Below are 26,993 nucleotides of genomic sequence, written 5' to 3' on the forward strand. Positions count from 1 at the left end.
GGGTATAACGATTGCAGCGCTGGTGCTACAGCGCTGCTCGTAAAGTGTGGCCACACACCAGCGCTGTTATTGGTGCTCCAATCCAGTTAGACATTATTAAGTCAACTTTATATACATATTAGAAAATAATCACACTAGGTAACATCAGGGGTACATAATGGGTGTCTTTGGGATATAGATTTATGGTACATGTGAACTGAAGTCCTCATAACTATCTCTGAAAGTCTTTCTACAATAGTGGGATTAAGGTTATAGCTCACAGATGCCTGTCATCCGGTCAGTTTACACTACAGGGAAATAAAATAGGATAGTTAATTTTCTTGTATTTTGTTAAAATGTCAAGGTTTAATTAAACTTCTTCAGCTTAAGTATTGTACAGCTATGTTCAGCTGTCATGAAGCATACTAGAAATTGATTTGTCATTGCCTGCATGCCCAAGCAGACATTCAGTAGGCACTGTATTTTTATCCAAGATTTTTTAATAATCGAAATGGCTTTCTGATTCTAAAATTCATATGAGTCAGTCTATATTAAAATAAGCATTACTCATATGCTTCTGAAGTAAAACAAGGCAGGTGACAAATATATGACATTTACATTCAATTATGCATTAACAACCACATTTGTGCTTTTTCTACAATTAATTTTTACTACTTTCAAATTTCATTCATTTCTAAAGATTGTATATTATTGCTTCAGTGGTAAAATGATTAATCACTAGGCAATGTCATGAATTAACAAGAAAATTGCAAGTCAGTAAAGTAAAATGATTTGTGACAATTTTGAGGGTTAAAACAGTTCAACTGTTCCACAGTTCAGTTAAAGCTTTAAGGAAGGCTGAAAGAATTGGGTTTGTTTAGTTTGGAAAAGAGAAGACTGAGAGGGGACATTATAGCAGTTTTCAGGTATCTAAAAGGGTGTCATCAGGAGGAGGGAGAAAACTTGTTCACCTTAGCCTCTAATGATAGAACAAGAAGCAGTGGGGTTAAACTGCAGCAAGGGAGATTTAGGTTGGACATTAGGAAAAAGTTCCTAACTGTCAGGGTAGTTAAACACTGGAATAAATTGCCTAGGGAGGTTGTGGAATCTCCATCTCTGGAGATATGTAAGAGTAGGTTAGATAAATGTCTATCAGGGATGGTCTAGACAGTATTTGGTCCTGCCATGAGGGTAGGGGACTGGACTCGATGACCTCTCGAGGTCCCTTCCAGTCCTAGAGTCTATGAATCTATGAATCTATAAACTGATGGAAAAAGTAAATAAAATGCAAAAACATGACTGAAAAATTTCAGTCCAACTGAAGCAATATACATAGTAAATATTTGACTTAATATATAACAGCAGTAACATTGCATTCATAAAAATTAGGGCTGTCAGCAATTAAAAAACTTAATAGCAATTAAAAAATATAGTCACAATTAATCGCACTGTTAATAATAGAATACCAGTTACCAATACCAATCAGACCTACTTCTTGTTCAGCCAATTGCTCAGGCAAACAAGTTTGTTTACATTTGCAGGAGATAATGCTGCCTGCTTTTTGTTTACAATATCACCTGAAAGTGAGAACAGGTGTTTGCATGGCACTGTTATAGCTGGCATTGCAAGATGTTTATGTGTCAGATGCAGCAAAGATCCGTATGTCCCTCCATGTTTCTCCCACCATTCCAAAGGCCGTGTCCATGATGATGACGGATTCTGCTTGATAATGACCCAAAGCAGTGTGGACCAACGCATGTTCACTTTCATCATCTGAGTCAGATGCCACTAGCAGAAGACTGGTTTTCTTTTTTGGTGGTTTGGGTTCTGTAGTTTCCACATCAGAGCGTTGCTCTTTTAAGACTTCTGAAAGCATGCTCCACGCCTCATCCCTCTGAGATTTTGGAAGGCACTTTAGATTCATAAATCTTGGTTCGAGTGCTGTAGCTATCTTTAGAAATTTCACATTGGTAACTTCTTTGCATTTTCTCAAATTTGCAGTGAAAATGTTCTTAAAATGAACAACATGTATTGGCTCATAATCTGAGACTGCTATAACATGAAATATATGGCAGAATGTGGGTAAAACACAGAGCAGGAGACAAACAATTCTCCCCCAAGGAATTCAGTCACAAATTTAATTAACGCATTATTTTTTTAAATGAGCATCATCAGCATGGAAGCATGTCCTCCGGAATGGTGGCCAAAGCATGAAGGGGTATACAAATGTTTAGTATATCTGGCATGTATATACCTTTCAATGTGGGCTACAAAAGTGCCATGAGAATGCCTGTTCTCACTTTCAGGTGACATTGTAAATAAACGGGCCGCAACATCTCCTGTAAATGTAAATAAACTTGTTTGTCTTAGCAATTGGCTGAACAAGAAGTAGGACTGAGTGGACTTACAGGCTCTAATGTTTTACATGGTTTTGTTTTTAAGTGCAATTATATAACCAAAAAAAATCTACATTTGTAAGTTGCATTTTCATGATAAAGAGATTGCACTATGGTGCTTGTATGAGCTGAAATGACAAATACTATCTCCTTTCTTTATCATTTTATAGTGCAAATATTTTTAATAAAAATAATATAAAGTGAACACTGTACACTTTGTATTCTGTGTTGTAATTAAAATAGATATATTTGAAAATGTAGAAAAACATCCAAAATATTTAATAAATTTCAATTGGTATTCTATTGTTTAACAGTGTGATTAATCATGATTAATTTTTAAATCACAATTAATTTTTTGAGTTAATTATGTGAATTAACTGCGATGAATCAACAGCCCTAATAAAAATGTTATTAAATTGCATCACTGCGTCATTGAAACACAAAACGTCACTGAAATACAACTGCCATTAAAAATTGTGGAAATTATCAACTACTGTTAAGTATACATTTCTGACACCAAACTTTCGTATACCATTCACTGAAACACATGTAGAGACTGAAAATGACATACAAACAACTTTAACTGTACCCACAAAAGCAAAAATGGAGATAACCTTATCCATCTATAAAAAACAAAACTGCTGGCCTGGGTCAGTTGACTTGGGCTTGCAGGGCTAAAAATTGCTGTGAACACATTCATGGCCAGGCTACAGCCTGAGCCCAGGGCCCTCCACCTTTGCAGGGGAATGTCTGCATACAAACACTGGCATGTCTTATTCTTAACTGAAGAGTGGTTGAACAAAATCAGGGCTTCTGTACAGCTACACAAACACTCTTGCCTTCTTTACAGTCCCCAAACAATACATACTTTAGAAAAAAATAGATAAAGAGCATTCAGATGTCAGTCATTCCCCAATCCTTCACTAGCACGCTTAGGGTACATCTACACAGGGATAAAAGACCTATGGCACAGATGCGGCTGGCCGGGATCGGTTGACTTGGGCACATGGGGCAAAAAATTGCAGTGTACACGTTCAGACTCAGGCTTCATATAGCCTGAGCCCTGGGCCCTCCACCTTTGTGGTTCCTGAACTTGGGCTCCAGCCCGAGCTTGAATGTCTACACAGCAGTTTTTCAGCCCTGAAATCCGAGCCCTGAAAGCCTGGGTCAGCTGACCTTTGGCCAGCCATGGACTTTTTTATCCCTATATAGACATACCCATAGAGTTTTCTCATGTGTTTATCACCATGGCATCTAAATACTAATATAATAGATGCCCACTGATTAACCATCTTTGTTATCATTCATCTAAAGGAGGCATTTCTGGGGTATGTGCAGAGAGAGGGTGTTCTATAGAGCATGGAGAAGGCAGGGTTTTGCATGAACTAAGTCTCCACAGTGATCCAAACTCCCTTATTGAATCCAGCTTTTCAGCCAGCATGGACTTCCTCCCTAGATCTATTCAGACCTAAGTATGGAACTACAAGAATATACTTTTGGAGTTTGAGGGAAAGTTTAAAGGAATTTTGTATGCACTAATTATAGATCTACCATGGCAACTAATTGACATAAATGCTAATAAGTACAATGTAAATGGCAAATCGACTTATTGAAATTAGGGACCCCAATATTATTGAAGAAGTACATATAAGTTCCCTTGATTGTTCCCTTGATTGCCTTTGATTAGCCTTCCCAAGTGTGACTCACGAGGGGGTAGGACTGATCTAGGCAAGCAGGCTTTAAAAGCCAGAGGCAGAGCAACCAGGGGAGCGAAGCAGACGGGGCTGCAGGCAGGGGAGTTTGAGAGGGAGTTTGACAGAGGGAGGCCTATGATGGTTAGGAAGACCCACAACACCTGTGCCAGCACTGCTTCTGTTTCCTCTACCTGTGCCTGTAGCCAGACAGAACACCTGAGCATGGATGCTTCTACCCAGATCCTGGTGTGGTTTTGCAGGGACTGCGACTTGCAATTCCCACTTACTGATATCCAGGCTGGGGGGACCATCCATTGTGAAAGATGCCTGCTGGTGGAATCTCTCAGGCAGCAGGTGGGAGAGCTACAGGAGGAAGTATCTCTCTCATCAACAGAAGTTGGCCCAATGAAAGATATTACCTCACCTACCTTGTCTGTTAGATTTGGTGTTTATATTTTTAAAAAAATAGACATCTATTTTTGATACAAACATGATTTTTAGTGAAAGTCATAATAGTAAAACTACAGGTAGTTAAAAATGTCACACTTAAATTACTTAAGGGACAGTCTGTGCCTTATGCTTTGAAAGAACCTGTAGGTATTCAGTAGTCTATCTTTCACATTCCTGATTCAAGATGCTTCTGTGTTTACAGAAGCATCTTGCGAAATACCTATTGAACAGTGCATATGACAAATATTTAGAACTGAAAGGATGCTGGAATACTTTTTATACTACTGTGCTGCAGTATATTTTTTGGTCCCTTTGTGTATTTATTTACACTACAGAGATGACATGGTCCTTAGTTTGCTTCATCCTTCACCACATCCATAGCTATTTCCTCCACTCATTCCCCTTTAAGCTTTTTTGACTTTTGCTAATAATTTTTCCTTTCCTTGTTTACAGAATTTCACCTGACCTATCATACTAATCATGAAATGTTCTGTTGCCACCTAAATATTGTTTAACTTTCTCTACAGACATTTTGTCAAGGCCCACCTTTCACAATGAAAATATGTTTACCACTGGCAGGGCATATCAGTTAGATTCAAACAGGTTGCTCTGATTGAACACTTTCCAGGTCAGTCATAACAAGTTTGTTTATTTTCACCTCAGGATAAAATTTAAAAGTCTTTTGTCATTCTGATTCTTCTGTGAAGTTCTGAAGCAGCATAGTATCTTGATTCTAAATGATTTATTAAAATCAATTAAAACATAAAATGCAGTTTATTGACATACTTTTTTTATTACATTCAACTTTATTTGCAGTGATGACAAGTTTATTCCTTCCTCTACTGACACTTGTGCTATCTGCCTATTTAAAATCATTAAATAAAGTATTTCCTTCAGCATTTCATTAAAACATACAAAAATTATATGTCCTGTCTTACACCCAGTTTCTGTAGTATGTGAAATTTGTTGTGCTGCCTTTTTTCTTCAGTTTTATATTCGTAGGTGTCAGTTCATCTATCTGCCTAATAGAATACATGCATTTCTTCCTAATTTCTTTCCTATCGCCAGTGTGTCATAGATTGAGTTTAACTACAGGATATATAACTGCCAGTTAGAGAAGGATCAATTCCCTGGGGGGCATGAGTGGGTATAGTTCACTTAACTGGTTAAAATAACGTAACATGCTAACCTGCACCAATATATGCCTGGGTAAAAGTTATAGTTAGGTTAGGGTGAGCTAAAATGTGTTAGTTAACCACCATCTAATCTCAACTTCTTTTCCAAATTTAGAAAAAGCCTTTGGGAACATTTGTATGGAGTGTTGTTGTAGCTATGTCAGTACCAGGATATTAGACAGACAAGGTAGGTGAGGTAATATCTTTCATTGGGCCAACTTCTGTTGATGAGAGTGACAAGCTTTCAAGCTACATGGAGCTCTTCCTCAGGTCTGGGAAAGGGACATTTGACGGGGTACTTGATACTTTTTGAGCTGTCTGGATGATGGTAACTAGGACTGCTGTTTCCTCTGTGGAGCTCCAGAAAACGTTTGTCTCAGTACTTAATAAAAATTGAGATCTTGTTCAGAAAATTTAAGTGGGACCTTTGGGATTCTTCAATACAGAACTATATATCAATATTTTGTGTAGATTCATATAGTCTTCCTTTTTATTAAGGATTTTCATATTCATCAGAAAGATGGAATCAAGTTTTGTAATGAATAAAGGAAATCAAGTAAAGGCTTTTTCCAAAAAGAGACTGCATGGAGACTTTTTTAAGACAACTTTTTTGCAGTGATTTGACAAAGTATTTAATGTTAGTAACTGGTAAATGTTCACTTCTCTTAAAGATTGTATTTTAACAAAGCATTTTAATCTGGGTATGGCTGGTTGATATTTTATCATTAGTTCAATTAGCTTTTAAGGACTGAATCACTTGTCCACTAATTAAATTAAATTTATAATGAATATTTTAATGTTTAATGACTAAATAAAGATCCATCAAATGGGAATTTCTAGACACTGACTGTTGTTGAACATTTCTTAAAACTAAATAACTCCATTATAGTGCAATTTAGGCACATCAGAATTTGTACACTTGTGCTAAAGCATGGCATGTAGAGATGTACTTAGTTACTACCATGACATGAGCAAATCTGAGATGGCATTCTGGGTAAAATTTTCAAATGACCGAAACAACTTAGGAACCAGACACCTATTGAAGGGCTTCTAAGTCATTTAAGTGCTTTTGAAAACTTTACCCAGTAGCAATAATGTGATATTACATAATTCCAATTATATCCAGAGGAGTTATGATACTACAATTGTTGTAGAAATGTAATATTTGTTTATTGCATGGAAATATATAATAAACTCATAACTCCCACACAGAAATATTCATCAGCTATCAAGTACAAAAAATAGTAAAATTCTCAAAAAAAATAGCTACCCCTTTACACCATTCTGTTGATCTGAGCTTTCTGACAGCTGAGCTCCAGCAACCTGGATTTGCCTGTGGTTAGTTGCTCATTAGATAACAGAGATAACCCAGAGTCTGTTCCTGCAAGCCTCAGTGGAAATTTGATGGGTCTGCAGGGAACAGTACTATGGAGAGTAGTTAGTCCCTTAAACTATCCATTCAGTGAGGTGCTGCAAAAAATAAATAAATAAAAATAACCAAGGGGTCCCCCCCATCCTTTTTGGGTCAGGACCCCTACAATTATAACACCATGACATTTCAGATTTAAGTAACTGAAATAATTAAATTTATGATTTTTTAAATCCTATGACCGTGAAATTGACCAAAATGGATCGTGAATTTGGTAGGGCCCTAGTGATATGGTAGCTACTTCCCTTATGATTTCTTGTTCTCTACTAAAACTGCTCCAGTGCAAGGTTGCTCTCTTCTAGGATGTCTTTCTGGAGCTTACCCTTTAAATTTAGCAGAGCTCAACAGCAGTAATCCTAAAGTGACCATTTTGCACCTGCCAGCAACTTGTTACATCTCCCTCTATTTCAGATGGCAAATATTTTAGCTCCTGTATGTTTTCCCTTTTTATTCCTAAGAATTGCCACAGACTTGCATGCATTCTTTCAGCTCATCAGTGACCTGCACCCAAGGATCCATTCTTAAAATCCTTCTAAAACTCTTCTGCCAAAATCTGAAGTGGAAATGCTTCTATCAGAATACGAAGGAGAGGAAAGGAAGAATGGTGTAGGGTAGATGGCACTCCCACCTCTGCTTGCAAAGAAGTCCCCTTTGTGCATATATATCTTTTCATAGATTCCTGGGCCAGAAGAGACCATTGTGATCATGTAGTCTGACCTCCTGTATAACACAAGCCATAGAACTCCCCCAAAATAGATGTAGAACAATGTAATGAACTGATACTCCTGAAGGATAAAGCACAGTGGATACTATGCTAAAATGAATATGCCTCAAAAAGGTAGAGTGAGAAATTGTTTTAAATATGATATAAGCAAATTTGAAAGAGTAAGCAAGCGAAAGAGTATTCAGTGGCATATTATTTTCTTCTAATTCTAGGAAGGGCAGAAGATAAAAAGGTTAAATGATGGTACATAAATGTGCCACACATGAGATAGTGGCATAGATATGAATGCCCTCATAATGAATCCTAGACTTTTCATTACATCTCAATAATAATTCTAAGTGGCTTTTTAGATACTAAGCAAAGAATTTCACCTTACAGTATGATGAGATAATATCTGTTACTGGACCAACTTATGTTGGTGAGAGAGACAACTGTGTGGCTCGAAAGCTTGACTCTCTCAAAAACAGAAGTTGTCTAATAAAATATATTACTTCACCCACATTGTCTCTCTAATATCCTGGGACCAACACAGCTACAACTACACTGCATACACCTTACAGTATGGTTTATTAACTGAGGTCTCAGTCCTGCAAATTGAGTGGGTTTTAGCCCATAAAAGCATATGCCCAAATAAATTTGTTAGTCTCTAAGGTGCCACAAGTACTCCCGTTCTTTTTATTAAGCATGTGCATAACTTTACATATTTCAGTGGAAATACTCAAGTGAGTTGCATATATGCTTAACTGTTTGCCTAAAATTCTGGCATAATTCTGTAAATGTTACTAGTACTACTAATGCATGCTTATTTTTCCAAACTTTTATTCATTATAAAATATATTCTGGTAACTAATCAATTACTTCTTGTAATGAGCTTTCCTTCTGTTCTTTCCACACACATGTGAGATCTACATTTCTTACTATAAAGTTGTAGTAAAATAAAGATGCACATCAAAAATGCAAATAAACTTTAAGATGGATCTAGCATCAGAGAGTGGGAAGAAAGTAAGCCTATCGTAAAAAAATGTATGAGAGAAGTGTAGAGAGATTGTTTTTTGCATTGCGAATTCAAATCTTGTCTACCCTGTAAGAGTCTATGGTGATGGGTAGACTCATGAAGTCAAGACATCACACAAGACTGAAAGCTGGGAGATGTCATTAAGACTTTTAAAAACTCTTTGTCTTTTGTTTGTTTTTGCTAATTGAACTACAATGGGTAATTGACACTTGGAAGAAGGGATGCCTTTGTTAGAGATTCAACACCTCACACCTTCAATTAATAAGATTGTGTACATCAGTAGAATTCCAAAACACTTGCTCAACAGAAATTGGCAATTTAAAGAGCAGAAATGGGCTTTTTTACCATGACTTGGGGTGTGCATAGAATTTTCAAAAAAGGAGGTTGTAAGCGGTTACAAAGGTGGCTGCAGAGAACAAACGGATAGGAAAGGGGCTGGGTTAAGAATGTGGACACTCACATAGCATTTTCAAAAATTATCACAGGCCCCAAATGGCTATTGCTATTCTAGTCATACTTGAAATACAAGCTAACATGCTCCCTTCACAGTCACTCATTGACATTCACAGATAAAGCATACTCAGAGACCCCATTACACATTTATTAAAAACCCACCAAGCACTACAGAATTGAAGCTGCACAAGGAAACAGGGATCCATGACAGAGAACCCAGAGAGTGAGAGAGTAAGGCCATGTCTACACTAGGAGCATTTTGCTGGTACAGGTATATTATAACAGCAAAGTGCTACTAGTGTGGAGGCAGCTTATACTGCTAAAATTTGCCAGTATAACTTATTCCAGCCTTTGCAAAGCAAAATAAGCTATACCAGCAAAAGTGCAGTTTTTCTAGTATTACCTCATCTACATAAGAACATAAGAACGGCCATAGTGGATCAGACCAGTGGTCCATTTAACCCAGTATCCTGTCTCCTGTCAGTGATCAATACCAGCAGCTTCAGAGGGAATGAACAGAACAGGCAGTCATTGAGTGATCCATCCACTCATGTCCACTCCCAGCTTCTGGCAGTCAGTGGCTGGGGACACCCAAAACATGGGATTGCAATGCATCCCTGACCATCTTGGCTAATAGCCATTGATAAACCTATCTTCCATGAACTCATCTAATTCTTTTTTGAACTCCGTTATAGTTTTGGCCTTCACAACATCCCCTGGCAATGAGGTCAAGAGTTCGACTGTGTGCTTGTGTGAAAAAGTACTTCCTTTTGTTTCTTTGTTTAAAACCTATTAATTTAATTGGGTGACCTTTAGTTCTTGTGCTATGTGAAGGAGTAAATAACACTTCATTATTCACTTTTTCTAAACCATTCATGATTTTATAGACCTTTATCATATCCCCCCTTAGTCATCTCTTTTCCAAGCTGAAAAGTCCCAATCTTAAATCCCAGACTACACTAGGGGCTTTTGATGACACAGCTACGTTGGCTAGGGATAACACCCCTGTCTGACCTAGTTATGCCAGCAAAAGCTTGTAATGTAGACATGGACTGAGCAAATATTATGGAACTTTAAGGACATGATTAGGCAGGAGAGGGAGAAGAGGGAAGGGAAAACTCTAGCCTGTGACACATCATTAAGCAATACTGATTCTAACCAGTATCATTGCTTTCTACATGTATGCTCTAGCCCAGTAGTGGGCAACTTGTGGCCCCGCAGGCTGCACGTGGCCCGTCAGGGTAATCCACAGGCGGACTGCGAGACAGCTTGTTTACATTGACTGTTCACATGCACAGCTGCCCGCAGCTTCCAGTGGCTGCGGTTTGCCGTTCCCGGCCAATAGGAGCTGCAGCAAGCAGCGTGGGCTGCAGGGATGTGCTGGCTGCCACTTCCCGCATCATTGGCCAGGAATGGCAAAACGTGGCCACTGGGAGCTGTGGGCAGCCGTGCCTGCGGATGGTGAACATCAGCAAAATGTCCTGTGGCCCGCCAGTGGATTACCCTGATGGGCCACAGGTTGCTCACCACTGCTCTAGCCTCTTCATTACAATACCAGGTCTTATACATTATTTATTTTTAAATACCTTGCACATTGCAAAAATCAATTTTCTCTTCGAAAACAAGTTATTAGAATGGGAGATTTTCTCAGTTAGCTGTGATATAGCTGCTATTGTGATGTGGGAAACTAATGAGTAGAAGAATCCTGTTTATCTGAAGCAGCAAAGAATCCTGTGGCACCTTATAGACTAACAGACATTTTGCAGCATGAGCTTTCGTGGGTGAATACCCACTTCTTCGGCTGCAAGCAGTGGAAATTTCCAGGGGCAGGTGTATATATAAGCAAGCAAGAAGCAAGCTAGAGATAATGAGGTTAGATCAATCAGGGAGGATGAGGCCCTGTTCCAGCAGCTGAGGTGTGAAAACCAAGGGAGGAGAAACTGGTTCTGTAATTGGCAAGCCATTCACAGTCCTTGTTTAGTCCTGAGCTGATGGTGTTAAATTTGCAGATGAACTGGAGCTCAGCAGTTTCTCTTTGAAGTCTGGTCCTAAAGTTTTTTTGCTGTAGGATGGCCACCTTAAAATCTGCTATTGTGTGGCGAGGGAGGTTGAAGTGTTCTCCTACAGGTTTTTGTATATTGCCATTCCTAATGTCTGATTTGTGTCCATTTATCCTTTTCCTTAGAGACTGTCCAGTTTGGTCGATGTACATAGCAGAGGGGCATTGCTGGCATATGATGGCATATATTACATTGGTGGACGTGCAGGTGAATGAACCGGTGATGGTGTGGCTGATCTGGTTAGGTCCTGTGATGGTGTTGCTGGTGTAGATATGTGGGCAGAGTTGGCATCGAGGTTTGTTGCATGGGTTGGTTCCTGAGCTAGAGTTACTATGGTGCGGTGTGCAGTTGCTGGTGAGAATATGCTTCAGGTTGGCAGGTTGTCTGTGGGCGAGGACTGGCCTGCCACCCAAGGCCTGTGAAAGTGTGGGATCATTGTCCAGGATGGGTTATAGATCCCTGATGATGCATTGGAGGGGTTTGAGCTGGGGACTGTATGTGATGGCCAGTGGAGTCCTGTTGGCAAACCCAAGAAAGAAACCAGAGGACAAGATAATAGGTGTAATTGAAAGTGTAATTGAAAGTGCATAGAAATAAATGGGTTTATTTTCATCGACTTCAATGAACTTCGGATCAGTCCAAATGGCTGTGTGAATTGATTCGGGAATTGATTCAGGAATTTATTCCACACATAAGAGACAACATTGAAGAACGTGTAAGTGTGCTCTACTGTCCAGCATTTTTGCTGTCATTTCTATAGATATTTGTTGATACTCTATAGTAAAAAACTGGTACCCTAACTCCATATTTGATGCCACTGTTCCTCATGGATGTCACATCTCATAACATAGCGATTCTCTGACAATCATTTTAGAACCACTGGTGGTTTGCAGAGCTCTTCCAGGTGATCCATAAACAGCTTCTGTCAAAATGATGAAGTATTTGTCGGGGGAAGCCTAGGGTCAATCCTGACCAGTCAATCCATTTTTAAAGGTGTTAAACTATCTATGTAAACCTCTAGTCAGTGTGTATTATTTGTCACTCTCTGTACCTGATCCACAGAGGATGTGATTCTGTTACAGTCCCCAGCTACAAAGCTTGGGTCTTTAGCTCAAGCTGTAGAGACTCACAGCTCTGGAGATCCTTAGTGCAATCACCAGTGGCAGACAAGACAGTGGACATCACATCTACACAAGTCTTAAGTGATATTTCCCTAGGCTAGACAAGTCATAGGCACCAAATCCGTGGGTGCTCCAGGCCCATGGGGAAAAATTAGAGGGTACTCCACACCCGCTGGCAGCCAAGCTCCCCACTTCTTGCCTCCTTCCTCCCCCCCAAGCTTGCTTTGTTCCCGCTCCTTTCCCTCCCTCCCTCTCAGCACTTCCCACTTCCCACCGCCTAATAGCTGTTTGGTGGCACTTAGGACTTTCCAAGAGGGAGGAGGAGGAGCAGGGACCCGGCACACTCAGGGGAGGAGGTGAAGAAGAGGCAGGGCAGGGGCAGGCACTAGGGGGAAGGGGCGGGGAATGGGGGCAGGAAGGAGGTGGGGCTGGGTGGGAAAAGGCGAGGTGGGGCGGGGACTTTTTTCAGTGTAGATGTACCCTAATGCTCTCTTCCTTTTTAGCCCCCCTCCTGTTTCCTTCCTCTAAATTTCTTCATTCTGTCTTCCCCTTAAAAACTCTTGCCTCCATTCATCTCTCAAACCTGATCTTTCCTTTGTTCATATTAAGCTCTTACTCCCCCACTACCACCTCAAAATTGCCATAGTCCTTCATCTTTTCCCAGATATCACCTTTCTATTTGCCCCTCCAAGGGCAATTGATAATAATTTTGAAAACAGGTCTATAACTTTTGCCTGCCTAGGCATTTACCATGGCAAGCAGATCAAGTTATTTTCAATAAAAATGTTATTAAACAGATTCTAGAGAACCAGACAGACTAAATTAGTTCAAACAAAGAGCTAAAGCTATGTTGATATAATTCGAAGATTATGCTGCAATCATGCTTGGTAAAAACAGAAGATATGGAACTGGAAATTAATGAACCAAAATGTGTGTGTCAGATATTAGTCCTAATTGGTGGACAAAATAATGAGATGGGCTATTCCGCCCATCAATCCCTTTTGGGGTCCTTAAAGAAAGAGAAATTGGGGGGAATGATGATCATGCAGAAAGAACAGATGGAGAGAAGAAGAACAGTGAGAAAGAACACACGGAGGCTACTGAAGCAAGCTTCACCACCCTAGCTGCCTCCCCCACCATCTCCTGTGACCCCAGACCTTCTTTGACCTAATCCTGAGGGATGCCCTGACCAGACCAGGCCACAAAGAGGGATCCAGATGACATCACCACTCCTAGTTGCTCCAGCTCAATCCCAAACACTACTTGGGATGAAATGGAATTGGACTTTAACAACAGCAGCAATGCCAGCTTCAACCCATCTCAGCTAACTTCTTCTCTTTCCCCCAAAAGGACAAACAAGGGGGTTTTCCTTTGAAAACTCTCTCCAGCTAAAGGGAAAGAGAACAAGATCTGTTAAAACGAAAGCCTCACCTAATACTTTAAAAGCAACAAAGAATCCCGTGGCACCTTATAGACTAACAGACGTTTTGCAGCATGAGCTTTCGTGGGTGAATACCCACTTCTTCGGATGCACCACTTGCATCCGAAGAAGTGGGTATTCACCCACGAAAGCTCATGCTGCAAAACGTCTGTTAGTTTATAAGGTGCCACAGGATTCTTTGTTGCTTTTACAGATCCAGACTAACACGGCTACCCCTCTGATACTTGACACCTAATACTTTGTATTTCCGATGCTTTAACTGTTTCTCCTCTTTTCTCTATCTTTAATAAAAGGTTAAACGGTTTTTAAGCACGTGTTTGCCCTGGCACCAAGCAGGTTGACTAAGTCTCTGTATACCCAACTCTGAACTTTGAATAAGGCCACGTCTACACTTACAGCGCTGCAGTGACACTGTTGCAGCGCCCCTGGTGGTGAAGACACTCTGTGCTGCTGGGAGCCAGCTCTCTTGTCGGCATAAAAAACCCACCGTTGCAGGCAGCGCAGCCTACGCGACGTTGGCGGGAGAAGCTCCCCTGCCGATAAGCCGCGGCACGTGCCAGCCAGCCGCGGGCGCAGCGTGTGGCGATGGCGGCGGCGGCCGTTGGCGGTTGGAGCGAAGCGGGGCGCAGGTGGAGGAGTCTGTTCAGCAGCGCGCGGCTGGGGTCCCGGAGTCGGAAGACGGACGCGGCGGGCCGGGGCAAGGAGGGCGCCTGGGAGTGTCCATCCCTTTTTCTCCGGTCCCCCAGGGGCGGCGGCGGCGGCCGCTGTCCGCGCAGCGACTGGGGCAGCCGCCGAGTTAGGAGGGCGGGGAGGAGACTGGATGACGGTTGGTGCCTCCGGGCGGGTTTGGCAGCCCCCGAGGCATGAAGAGACACACGGGGACTCTGCCGCGTGCAGCCCCCGCGGAGCCGCGCGGGAGCCGCAGGTAAACCCTCCTCAACCCGCCCTCCCATGCACCCCTCCCGGCCCCTCTCCCAGCCGGGCACCCCCTGACCACGCAGCCTCCTGCCGGCTCGCCCCCCTCCATGCGGCCACCCTATGCAGCCTCCTACCATGCCTCGCCCCGTCCCATACAGCCCCTGCCTCGCCCTGTCCTACACCCCACCCCCGTCCCATGCAGCCTCCTGCCTCACCCCATCTCTCAGCGCCGCCCCGCTCCCATACACGGGGGCTAGTCCAGTCAGTCCCACACAGCTCCCTGCCTCACTTTCATCCCCTGTAGCCACCCCCCTCATCTCATGCAGCCCCCCGCCTTACTCCCATCCCCTATGGCCACCCTGTCCCATGCTGCGCTGCAAAACCCATTGCCCAGAGTACTGGGACGCGGGCAATGGGAAGAAAGTAATTCTTATACCGATTGTTTGGACAAAGAGAATGGCATTCGTTCTTGGTGGGAATTGGGGAGGGGGTGATGGATGATTAATGGTATATGTTGAGAATTTTATAAATACTACACCCTTCCTGGTTCCCCCTCCCCCCCCCAGAAGTGGAACTAATCAGTTCAGTTGAACTGGTTTCTCCAAGGGAGTGGGGTATAAAGTGAGCATGTAGCTGTTACATGAGATGTGGTGATGGTTTTGCTGGAAGCTTATTATTTACCCTGTCTATTCAGGTTGAGTTTAATGTAAATAGTGTTTCTGAGGGTAAGATTAAACAGAAAGTTCCATGTTCATATGACTGCTACACAAAAGAGCAAACATGTGAAAAAAATTCACAATGAGAGGGATTCACAAGTGTTTGCTGTGGGGGAGATACAGCATTTTCTGCTAAGACAAATAGTTGCAACGTTTGAGTGGCTGATACTGTGATTTTTGTTCTTTGAAAGGAGAAATCTTGTAGACAGCAGTTAATTTCATCTAGTTTAACTTGTTTCAGTGTGTGAAATATTTAAACTTTTCTAGCATTTATATATGGACAATTTATTTATGCGGATGTATAATTTTAGCATCTTTAGTAAATACATTTTAATTTTGTATTGATATTTGCATAACTTGAATATCAACTTAAATTTCTGTAAAAATAAAAGGAAACAAAGACTCTCCTTAAAGAATTGTCCTTCATCTGTATGTGTATGAGAGATCATATTATTTGTTGTGCTATATGATACAATAGTTAATATGCCACAATAGTGGTGTATTTTTTTTGGAAATGTTTATTTTGCTGTACACCTTTAAGGAACACTTTTTCATATTTAAAGTAACATTTCAAAAAGCAATGTTTCTAGTAACATTTCAGATTAAAACAGAAGAAATTTAAAATCTCATTTATTTTTAATGGTGGTATTTTGTTTTCATTGCTTTCAGGTGGCCGGTGAAAATAAAGTAATCAGTTTTATGTTTGTTTATGTAGGTTTGTTTATTTAGATTTATTAAACAAATAACTAATAAAAAGGGGCTCCTAACTAAGGCTTTAAGTGCTTGTGCCATGAATTACAAAACCAAAAATTAACCACCATCCAGCAACCAAACTCCTTGTCTACCACAAATCAGATTGCCCTCAAAATCCACCTCCATAGCAGCCCACATAAATAGATGTTCCCCTCAATGTGTCCTGAAGGTCAGTAGACTTGGGGCTGTTTCAGACAGATGATGGCTGTTCCACACAGAGAATGTCCTCTCACAGAGAATACTCTGCTGCCAGCCCTATTTCTTCTAAATCGAGAGGGACCCATCTTGAGCTGCTCCACTGATTGCAAATGTGGTTGTTTCACTTTCAAATTCTCAAGCTCCATTACAGTGCTGCAATGTTTGGTGCAATCACCAAAGTGATTTTTTAAAAAGGAATTAAAGTTCTGTTAATCATAGATTATTGAAAAAGGGGTTTGGGGTTTTTTTGAACAAAAAATGTATTTGAGCCAAATTTAGTGTGTCCCTCTAAAAAAAAGGACACTGCTGAAGTAAAAAAAAAAAGTCACACTTCTGGTGTTACAGGTAACACCAATGATTACTATAACAAGGAAATTAGCAAAAACAATACTTATCATTTTTTTTAGACAGGGAACCCTTTATACATTAATGAGCAGTTATTCATACCTATCAGAGTAAGTGATCCTGTGTGTTTTTGACAGCACTTTGTGTATATTCAATTTTCATTTTAGTCAATTTCCCTTTGTGTGGATCTTTCCCATAGCATCAGAAGAGAGAGAAGGAGAAAATTTTAAAAAATATATATGGTTGAGGTATGGGTAAATATAGAACCAGGAACTGTTTCCAACTCTGTTTTTTAAAAGTTGACTAGATTTCCAATTGACAAGTTTCTAAGTTTTCATGCAACTGGTGGAACATAGTAAATAGATACAGCATTAATCATACAATGTTTCCATTGTAAAATATCTTGTCCTTTCACAGTTCTTACTACTTTAAGGGGGGAAAATGATTAGAGACTTGGTGGTGCTCTTAAAAAGATGATAAATAAATCGTGGGTTTCATGGAGGAAGTACTAGTGCATTAGAAGATGGAGCCATCCATACAGGTAATAAGACTGTCTTTAAGATATTCATTTCTGTAAAACTATATTACAAAGCTTGTAAAATAAAATGTCTGTGAGGCTATAACTAAGTAATAAAAGATAAGAGGATGTAGTGATATGAGGAGTGGTGATTTAAGATCGTGATTGCAGTTTTCAAATTTAGATGCCTAAATGCTGATTTGAGTGCTCAGTCCAGCAAACGAAGATGTGAGTAACTTTATTGCTACCTTTCAATTGATGTAAATGGAAACATTTTCTTAAGCAAAGTTACATGTGTGAATATATAAAGAATTGGACACTTAAATAAGCACTCGAGATCAATCCTGATTCTATTAAAGTCAATTGCAGAGCTCCCTGTGATTTCAGTGGGATTGGGATTTGATCCATGGATGATAAACGAGACTAAATATGGATCTTATGCCTAATTTGGGGCACCCAAGTTTGAAAATTAGACCTTCGGTTGTAATGCTTAAAGCCAGAGGCAGTGATAGTATGTATTTTTACCCTGTGTTAGATTTTGTTATAAACAAATTGTTGTTTTAAAAAAAATATAAGTTGTTCTACAAAGCAGAAAAGATATTTATCCTCAAAACTGCTGGTTGTAAGAATGCTTTGCAATGACCAGTTGGATATCTTGCTGAATGCTGTTTCATAATACTTCTGAGTAGTATACCTTGCAACTTGTGTTTAGTCATGCCCCATATCCTGTATCATGCATCCTACATAATCTGTTTTCCATATAAAAATTGACATTATCCAGGAATATCGGGAAAGTCATCAACTTTATAAGAATACAAGAATTAGCTCATCTGTTCTTATGTTTGACTACATACCTACGTACAAAATAAGCAATTTAGATTCCACTCCTCAAATAATGCACTATTTTCACTGAGCTGCTGTATTAACTGTTATATCTGTAGATTATAATTTTTGATGTTGTTTGGAGCTGCAAACATTTACACAAAATATAAAATCATATTTACCTTTAATTCTCTTTTGGGGACATAAGTTTTAATTTTTATTTTATGATCTTATGTTATGTAACTGTACTTTATCAATTTGTCATTCTTGCTAAATTGGAGATTAATATTAAACTTTAAATTGCCTTCTGCTTTGTCTGGAGTATTAAATTTGTAGCGTTACAGTTTTTCACTTAAAGGTAATAGAGATGCATGGATAGGTTTGATCAGTTGGAATGCCAATGTTTGTGTGGATTTAAATCAATTACAAAATGTCAGTCTAAGAAAACAAAGAATTAGTTTTATTTTCACAAACTGCAAATTATACAAAAATACTGTGATGAATTACTTATCTGTGGCTATACATCATTGATTAAAAGTTCTGGTGTTCTAAATGTATATGCTGCCTTTGTACAACATTTATAACAATATTTCTAAAACTTTTAAATATATTGACTTGCAACAGACTCTAGAACAACAGTTTATTGTGTTTATTTGCTAAGCATGATATATGGAATTTGTGTTTACTCATTGTTAAAGTAAAATAATTGTACTTTATTACCATGAAAAAGTATATACCATAAAATTACATTTCTGTTTTTTTTTAAAGAACATAAATTTATCTTCTTCCTCAATATGATGAAAATGTAAAAAATTATACAAAATTACTAGGTAATTAAAAATATTTGGCAATAGCTTCTTAAGAAGAGCCCAGTATTCTGCATGATTTCTAAGATGGGAAGTTTTTAAAATAAATATCTGGTCTTTGTTCCAAATTGAAGTCACCCTGCCAATGAAGGATTTAAAATTAATTTTGCAAATCTCTGAAGAATGCTATATAAAAATGGGTATGTTTTTAAAAAAAATGACACTGAGATAATCATACCTATTGTTACCCTGGCTTGATTCCTAGACATAAGATTTTCTCAGGCTTTGAAAAATTCTACAGTCAGATTTTCCTACATAAATCCACTAATATATATATATATATTAGTGGATTTATGTAGGAAAAGCTGACTGTAGAATTTTTCAAAGCCTGAGAAAATATATATATATAAGAGAGAAAGTGTGTGTGTGTGTATAGTGGCTTTAAAAGGGTCTGCTTCACAAAGCTGAAAAAAGTCAGTCATCAGCTGGAAGAGATCATTTAAACTGAAAAATGTAAATGATAACTGTGAACTGTGTAAGAACACTTTACTAGATGCCCCCCAAAAAGCCGCAATTAATATAGAAGGCAGTCCCAGTTTAAAAAAGAAAAATCCAACCTGGCTTAAAGGGGAAGCATATGTGCCGACTCCATGGCTGCTCTGGGGCGGGAGCACCCAACGGAAAAAAAATGGGTGCACTGAGCACCCACCGGCAGCCCCCCTACCAGAACCTCCACCTCCCACCAGTGACTCCTGCCTGTTGGTGGGCCTCACAGAGCAGCGCCTCCCCCTTCCTCCCAGTGCCTACTGCCTGCCAAGGATCAGCTATTTCATGTTCAAGGGAGGGGGCAGAACTAGGCAGGAAGAGGTGGGGTGGGGGTGGGACCTTGGGAGGAAAGGTGGAGTAGGGGTGGGGTCTGGGAGGAGCTGGGGAGAGAGAAAGAAACTACAAAATATAAATAAATAAAAGATAAATATATAACTAATGGAAAAAAGGGAAGTTGATAGCAATGAATATAAATTGAAAAGTAGGAATTGTTCAAAAAAAATCAATGAGAAGGAAAGGGGCACAAGGAGAAAATTACTCCCAACAGAGTTAAAGACAATAAGGAGTTTTCCAAGTATGGTAGATAGCAATTCATAGCTGGCCAGCTGAGGTGTGAGTGGACGGAAGGGAGGGGCCAGGGGAGTGGGGAGAAGCCCGCTGGCCCAGTGCTGGGTAGTGGCCAGAGAGGAGGAGTCTGCAGCCAGGTGAAGTCCCGCTGCAGCCAGTGAGTGGAAGCCTGAGACCCTTGGGGCGCCCCCCCTGGCTACGGCATCCTGGGAGTGGGCCCAGTTTGCCCAGCTCTAAGGCTGGCCCTGCATATTAATGATGTGCTATAACCCCTACAAAATGAGAAATTAGGGACCTTTTTTAACATAACCATGACCTCTTTATCTGCTGCAAAGAAAATAAGTCCATACATTATTGTACTCTTTTTGGTCATATCAATAAGATTAATCAACATGCTCTTCACTGAAGATTTAGTGATAACTATGCTTTCAATCCAGACTGTAATATAAATATATTTCCAGATTTTAACCAATATGTAAATTGGTTAGATGTCTAACTCCTTAGATGTCTATTGAAAACCAGAAGCATATTGATGCTCTTCTTCAGAAGTATCAGTCCCTTGATCATATAGAGGATTAATGAAACAACCTCTAACGCTGTTTGCTTTATTCAATTCCTATCTCCTATTTATATTGTTTTTCCCTCTCTCAGCTATGTTTCTCACACACACAAAAAGTATATGTCTTAAAGATAATGATACATATGAATTAATGATATACTATGTATATAATGAATACTATAGTTCTGTCATATTTTTCTACAAGAAACAACAGATTACTGGATTTAACACTATATGAATGTGTTCCGTGAAATAAAAACATTTTATTTTAGCAACATATCTCACATAAGATAATTTAAGAGAAATCAATATGCCTCACCTATATCATTTGTTAAATACATATCAGTGATCCACAAACAAAGATCAATTATTACAAATGTAATGTTATAATTAAAATTAGATGAGCTTGGATGGGAGTAAAGAGAACATTTTTAGCAAGTCCTTCTTAGTAGGAAGAGTGGCAGTTTCTCCCATATTTCTTATGCCTCCTACAAGAGGATATCTACTTCTCTGGAAAACATTTTAGGTCAAGAGACCTGAATTCAAGCTCATTCTTGATAGTTTAAGAAAACGGCTAAACAAATAGGCAAAGGAAACCAGTAAAAGTATTTTATGGTCATGCTTTCATTGCTCCATTATTTTAAATATTGCCTTTCAAAAGATCAAATACAAATACATAACTAATGATATTTGGAATGAGTTAATCCAAATTTTGGAAATTATTCTGTGTTCGAGTGATCCCTTTTTCTTATCCCAAATCATCATCAGTCCAAAAAGGACTTCAATTTCAGTATTTAATTAGTTCACATTTTAGTTTAGGGCGTTTTGGTTCCAGTTGGTAATATCCTGCTCATTGAGCATATTTCCCCCATCCTGCTGGAAATACAGAACAGCTAGTTTTACAGCATCATCTACCAAAAAGCAAGAGGGCAAATAGTGAAATCCAAAGGGATTATAGAAACTGATTCCACCTCCCACTGCTCCAGTATTCTTTGCTTTTTTTTTTTTTTTTTGGAAGAATAGAGCACAGCTCTGAGTCTTCTTACTCCAGGCTTTTCTGTACTCTTGCTCTTTTCTGAAATGATACCAACATGACTCCAAAAATGGGCAAGAGAGGAAGGATGAAGATAGAAAGGAACAGGTCAAGAAAAAATAGCCTGACACGTTTTTCTGAAGATTCTGTGAGTTGTGCAACTTGCCAGTGATACGAAAAACAAACCTAAGAAACCACAGTGGATCCATCACCAATTGTGCAGGATCCACTTATTCTCATTTCAGACCCTTTATTATCCTTTCCCACAGGGATTTCATCCCTCTGGCTAATATCTTCTTCCAGGGACAGATTCTGTCTAGTGCTACTGAGGGAGTTCCCTCCCTTGCTGTCCTCTGTCCCTGCTGCCTCTATCCCACAGCTTTTAAAGTTGTCTTCTTCAGAGGCTGCTCCTGCTGCTTCTTCCCTCCTCCTCTAGTCTATTTCAAACAGTATGTGAGTTGCTATAGAATTCAGAGGGAGCAGGCTTTGCAAACTTCCCCTCCCAATAATTTTTCTTGCTAATGCTGTGCTGAATTTGGCTTCATTTTTCTTTGAAGTCCACCAGAGGGTGCTCATGTGTACTTTTAGCATAGTGTTGGCTGCAGTATTTTTTCCCCCAGTTTCAATTTTGCTCCACTAGTGATTTCCTCTACTTTGTTTTCCCATCAAATGGGTTTTTCTTGATCTTCCATCCTTTTCTGAGTGCTTCATCTGCTTCCTCCTCTAAGTCCTTAAAACAATTTCATTTCCTAGGGGCATAGACAAATGTATTTGGAGGGTAAGGGCTTGCGTTAAAAAATAAAAAAAGCTATTGAATATCATGTTCACACTATTTTTTGTAGCAGAGGCAGCCCCCTGATTATTCAGTTTATTTTCCTCAGCACAGGATTGTCTCAGCTAATTGAAGTCCTGATCTTTCTCCTGGGGTATCAACTGACTCTTTTGTAGCCTGGGGCCAGGTTGAAGGTCTCTTCTGCAGCAGGCTCTGTCTCCTTTGTTCCCTGTCTGGGAAATGGCTCAGCAAGCAGGGTCTTGTCTTTTGAGGGAGAATTCTCAGTTCCTCTGTGAGTCTCATCTGTCTGTGCTTCTAGTTGGCTGTTTCCCTTTGTCTCTCACAGAGGATCTCAAGATGCTCATGCTCTTACTCTGTCTCTCTCTAGGAAGACCTGGGATAGGTCCAACTAGCTTTCACTCTGCAGCTGGCTGCTAGACTCGGATAGGCTCTAGTCTTCTTTCCTTTCCCTTACTCCCTCCTCATTTCTTCTATTTGTTCTTTTCGTAAAGGGAAGGGGTAGGGCAGATATCATGGAGCTGTGGTTCTCTGGCTGTCTTCTATAGCCTCTAAGCTCAGTCCCATCATGCCTGGGGAGGGGGCGGTCAAAGGGCCTCCAGCTGCCATCTTACTTGTAGTATTTTTCTTGTCAGAGTCTGGGGGAGCAAGGAACCCAGGAGATTATATAACAGGGGTGGCCAAACTTACTGACCCTCTGAGCTGCATCTAACAATCTTCAGAAGTTCAAGAGCCAGGGCACACCTGCCGGGGTTCGGGGCTGCAGCCCTGTGGGAGGCACCTTCAGGGGCTTGGGGCTTCAGCCCTGTGCCTGTTGAACCCCGAACCCCAGGAAGCATGCCCTGTGTGGCTGAAGCCCCAAGATTCCCCCTCCCCACTGGGCAGAAGGCCCTACTCCACCACCCTGCTGCAAGGCAGAGGTCTCAAGCTCTCCCTTCCCCCCCACCCCCAAGTCTAGTAGGTGTGGAAAGGGGGGCATTCCGTGAGCCACACTTTAACTGTAAAAGAGCTGCATGTGGCTCGCGAGCCACGGTTTGACCACCCCCGTTATATAAGCAGAATATACAAACAATTGTTTTCCAGGGAAATCAATGGATCAGATGTAAGCTGTTCCCTTTCTTCATTCTGCCACATAATATTTCTACAAAGATTGTAGTGACTATTTAAAACTAAGGTTAACTAAATATTTGTTTGCCAAAGAGTACTGTGTTTGTTTTTAGTTCTGCAGCCATACACCACTCTTACTATGTGAGGAGAGACTGAGTGAATTACAGAAACAAAGTTTATATTTTCAGGGTGCTAAAATGAAATACCTTTAAACATGGGTGCTTAAAAAGGAGGAAACTACAATTCCAACAGCAAGTGGAACAGCTTCTGCTGGTTGTACTACTGAGCTGTCTTGGCCATCACCTGCAACAGGAATCTAATGTCAGTTGGCTGATTCCATTAGTATTTCTGTGATACCTCATCATCCATAACTTAAATCTTTTGCTATGCATAACCGTGACAAGAGAGCCATTCTTTCTGCTCATCCAGGTTTGATGATTTTCAGTGGCTCCATTATTCTGAAGCTAGTGACAGTGTACTTTGTTTCTACTGTTGTACAGCTTTTGGGAACAAACTACTTTTGTGTTTGGGCACAAGCTACTTTTGTGCTACTAAGTACACAGATGAAGCTCTCACAGAGTCTGGATTCTTTATTTGGAAAAATACTTGAGACAAATTTGAGAGGAACCAAACTTCCTTGTGTCACCATGCAGCTGCTGCTACTTTTCAAAAGTCCACAAAGAATGTTGGTGGCATGCTAAGTTTTCAGTATTTTTAGAAGAAAAAGGAAAACAGGAAGATCTTAATGAAAATACTAAGGAGTAGGGCTGTCAAGCGATTAAAAATAATGAATCGTGATTAATCACACTGTTACTAATAGAACACCATTTATTTAAATATTTTTGGATGTTTTCTACATTTTAAAATATATTGATTTCAATTACAACACAGAATACAAAGTGTACAGTGCTCACTTTATATTTTTTATTACAAATATTTGCACTGTACAAAACAAAAATAGTATTTTTCAGTTCACCTCATACAAGTATTGTAGTGCAATCTCTTTATAATGAAAGTCGAACTTACAAATATAGAATTGCATCCGACGAAGTGGGTATTCACCCACGAAAGCTCATGCTCCAAAACGTCTGTTAGTCTATAAGGTGCCACAAGACTCTTTGCTGCTTTTACAGATCCAGACTAACACGGCTACCCCTCTAATACCAAATATAGAATTGTGTACCAAAAAAAACTGCATTCAAAAATAAAACAAAGTAAACTTTAGAGCCTACAAGTCCATTCAGTCCTACTTCTTGTTTGTCTGAGCTATTGGCTGAACAAGTTTGTTTACATTTGCAGGAGATAGTGCTGCCCGCTTCTTGTTTACAATGTCACCTGAAAGTGAGAATAGGTGTTCTCATGGCACTGCTGTAGCCGGCGTTGCAAGATATTTACATGCTACAACTGTGTTTAGCATGATTAATCGTGATTAATTTTTTTAATTGTATGATTAATCATGATTTTTAATCACTTGACAGACGTAGTCATTTTGACAAATAAAATATGCAGAATTTTAAAATGTGCACAGAATTTTGATTTTTTTTTGCACAGAATTCCCCCAGGAGTATCACATGAATTTCAGAAGTATATTTAAAGGTTTGCCACTAACGCAAAACTACAAAAGCAACAGTCACTGCCTACATCAAACACTTATTTTGTATTAATCTACCACTATCAGGCCATATGTCCCTGAATTTGTCAAATGTCTTTAGAGATGTATATCCACCTTCTGTGTAGTTCAGGTTGCGGGTTCCATTTCAGAGGTGTGTACATTGGCAACATGCATTCCCCACACAGTAAAGTGAGGCAAGCCTTCTCAAACACAAGCTATATTATGTCTTCAGTGCTAAGGTCAAAGTTTTATTGATGTAGCTGTGTTGGTCCAGGTGTGAAAAAAACCCACCCCCAGCTGACACAGCTATGCCAGCAAAAACCCCAAGGTGGATGCATCATTGCTGTCAGCATAGCTGATGTTGTTCATGAAGGTGGTGTTACTGTGCTGAGAGAAAATCTTCTGCCAACATTAGCTGCATCTACGCTAAGGGCTCTCCCAGGATAGCTATGCTGGCAAAGCATTTGTAGTGTAGACAAGGCTTAAAAGTCTGGATATGAAGTCCAGATCCTGGCATAAAAAACTTACTTTAGGGTAGGGCTTGATCATTGGGCTGGATCTTGTTAAAGTGTTTTTTTTCTTGAAGATCCTGGGAAAATTTCTTGAACGTGTTATGACAATTTGGGAATCTATCCGTACAATTTACAAAGTCTTTGTGTGTCGCTGATTGGGCTGTTGGCAGTCAGGTCTAATGGTGGAAGTGAGTTTGACCTACCAGTTAGAGCTGGGTGCAGGGTGAGCAGAGTCTAATAGATGAGCTGAGGGTCATTACTGGAGGAACAGAAGCTGAATATCAGAACTGGAGTATACACTGGAGTCGTAAGCCAGAGGCGGAGGCAGAACCAGGGATCATATCAGAAATACAGAAGCTGAATGTCAGAACCGGAGGATCAACCACAGTCATAAGCGAGAGGCAGAGCTGGGAATCGAAGCCAGAAGTTTGAAGCCATAGGAGAGTAGGGGCTTGAGCAGGAGCTGGGACTGGAAGCAGATTGCAGCAGGGCTGGAACAAGGGCAAGCGAGATTGCAGGTATGATATGCGTTGAGCAGCTGCAGATCTGCTCTGGGGCCCAGGTTTATAAACAGGGATGCTAAACCAGCAGCCAATCGGGGCTGTGGTCATTCTGTCAGCCCCAAAGCCGTGCATCTGGGATCATTGGTTGCCTACCCATGAAGTTAGCAGGGAGCAGGTCAGCACCTGGTCCTAGCTAGTCTGGTCCCTGGCAGCACTCCTCTATTTTTGGGCTCGCCTTCCAGGAGACCTTGAGCTGGGTTTCTTGGGATAGGCCTAGTGGAAAGCGTGTAGGAGGTGCAAGCCATGGACATGTTCCCATGAACACTTCTCTAGGCCATATCCCTCCCAGTCAGTCAGATATTGGAGTCTTCCCTGGACTCAGGGAAAGTCCAGAACCTGCTGGACTACTTTTTCCTCTTGGCCCTGGATAGTTTTGGTTGGACAGGGAGGATTAGTGTTGTGTGGGAAGAGATTCTTGATTAAAGGTTTCAGGAGGGATGTGAGAAACATGGGATGGACTTTAAGCGATTCTGGTAGCTGCAATCAAAAGGCCACTGGCTTAAGTTGTTCTGTGATCACTAATGGCCCCAAGTACTTGTGGTCCAGCTTCACAGATGGACAGGTGGATCGCAGGTTTTGGTTGGACACCAAAACTTATCCCTTACCTTGAGGTTGGGAATTGGCTGACTCTGTTGGTCGGCATGGTGCTTGTATGCTGTCTTAGCCTCTTCTAACTGGTGCCTGAGTCTTTG

The 26,993-nt window shown here is 40.3% G+C and overlaps 1 protein-coding gene across 10 annotated transcripts in view; it reads left to right on the forward strand.

Annotated features, from left to right (window-relative positions):
• Positions 1-14,554: 14,554 nt before the first annotated feature.
• SGCG (sarcoglycan gamma) overlaps positions 14,555-26,993 on the forward strand; it is a 189,650-nt gene continuing 177,211 nt past the window's right edge. For 8 of the 10 annotated variants that reach the window (XR_005598024.1, XR_005598023.1, XM_039537151.1 and 5 more), the window contains exon 1: positions 14,555-14,862. Coding sequence is in view for 8 of the 10 variants with exons in the window: in XM_039537140.1 (XP_039393074.1) it covers positions 14,758-14,862 (105 nt within the window). In the remaining 2 variants the exon portion in view is untranslated. Of the gene's footprint in view, positions 14,863-17,284; positions 17,409-26,993 lie in introns of all 10 variants that reach the window. The other 2 variants (XM_039537157.1, XM_039537232.1) reach the window with 1 other exon arrangement.

This window comes from Mauremys reevesii, linkage group 1 (genome assembly GCF_016161935.1).
Source record: "Mauremys reevesii isolate NIE-2019 linkage group 1, ASM1616193v1, whole genome shotgun sequence".
Taxonomy (NCBI): domain Eukaryota; kingdom Metazoa; phylum Chordata; order Testudines; family Geoemydidae; genus Mauremys; species Mauremys reevesii.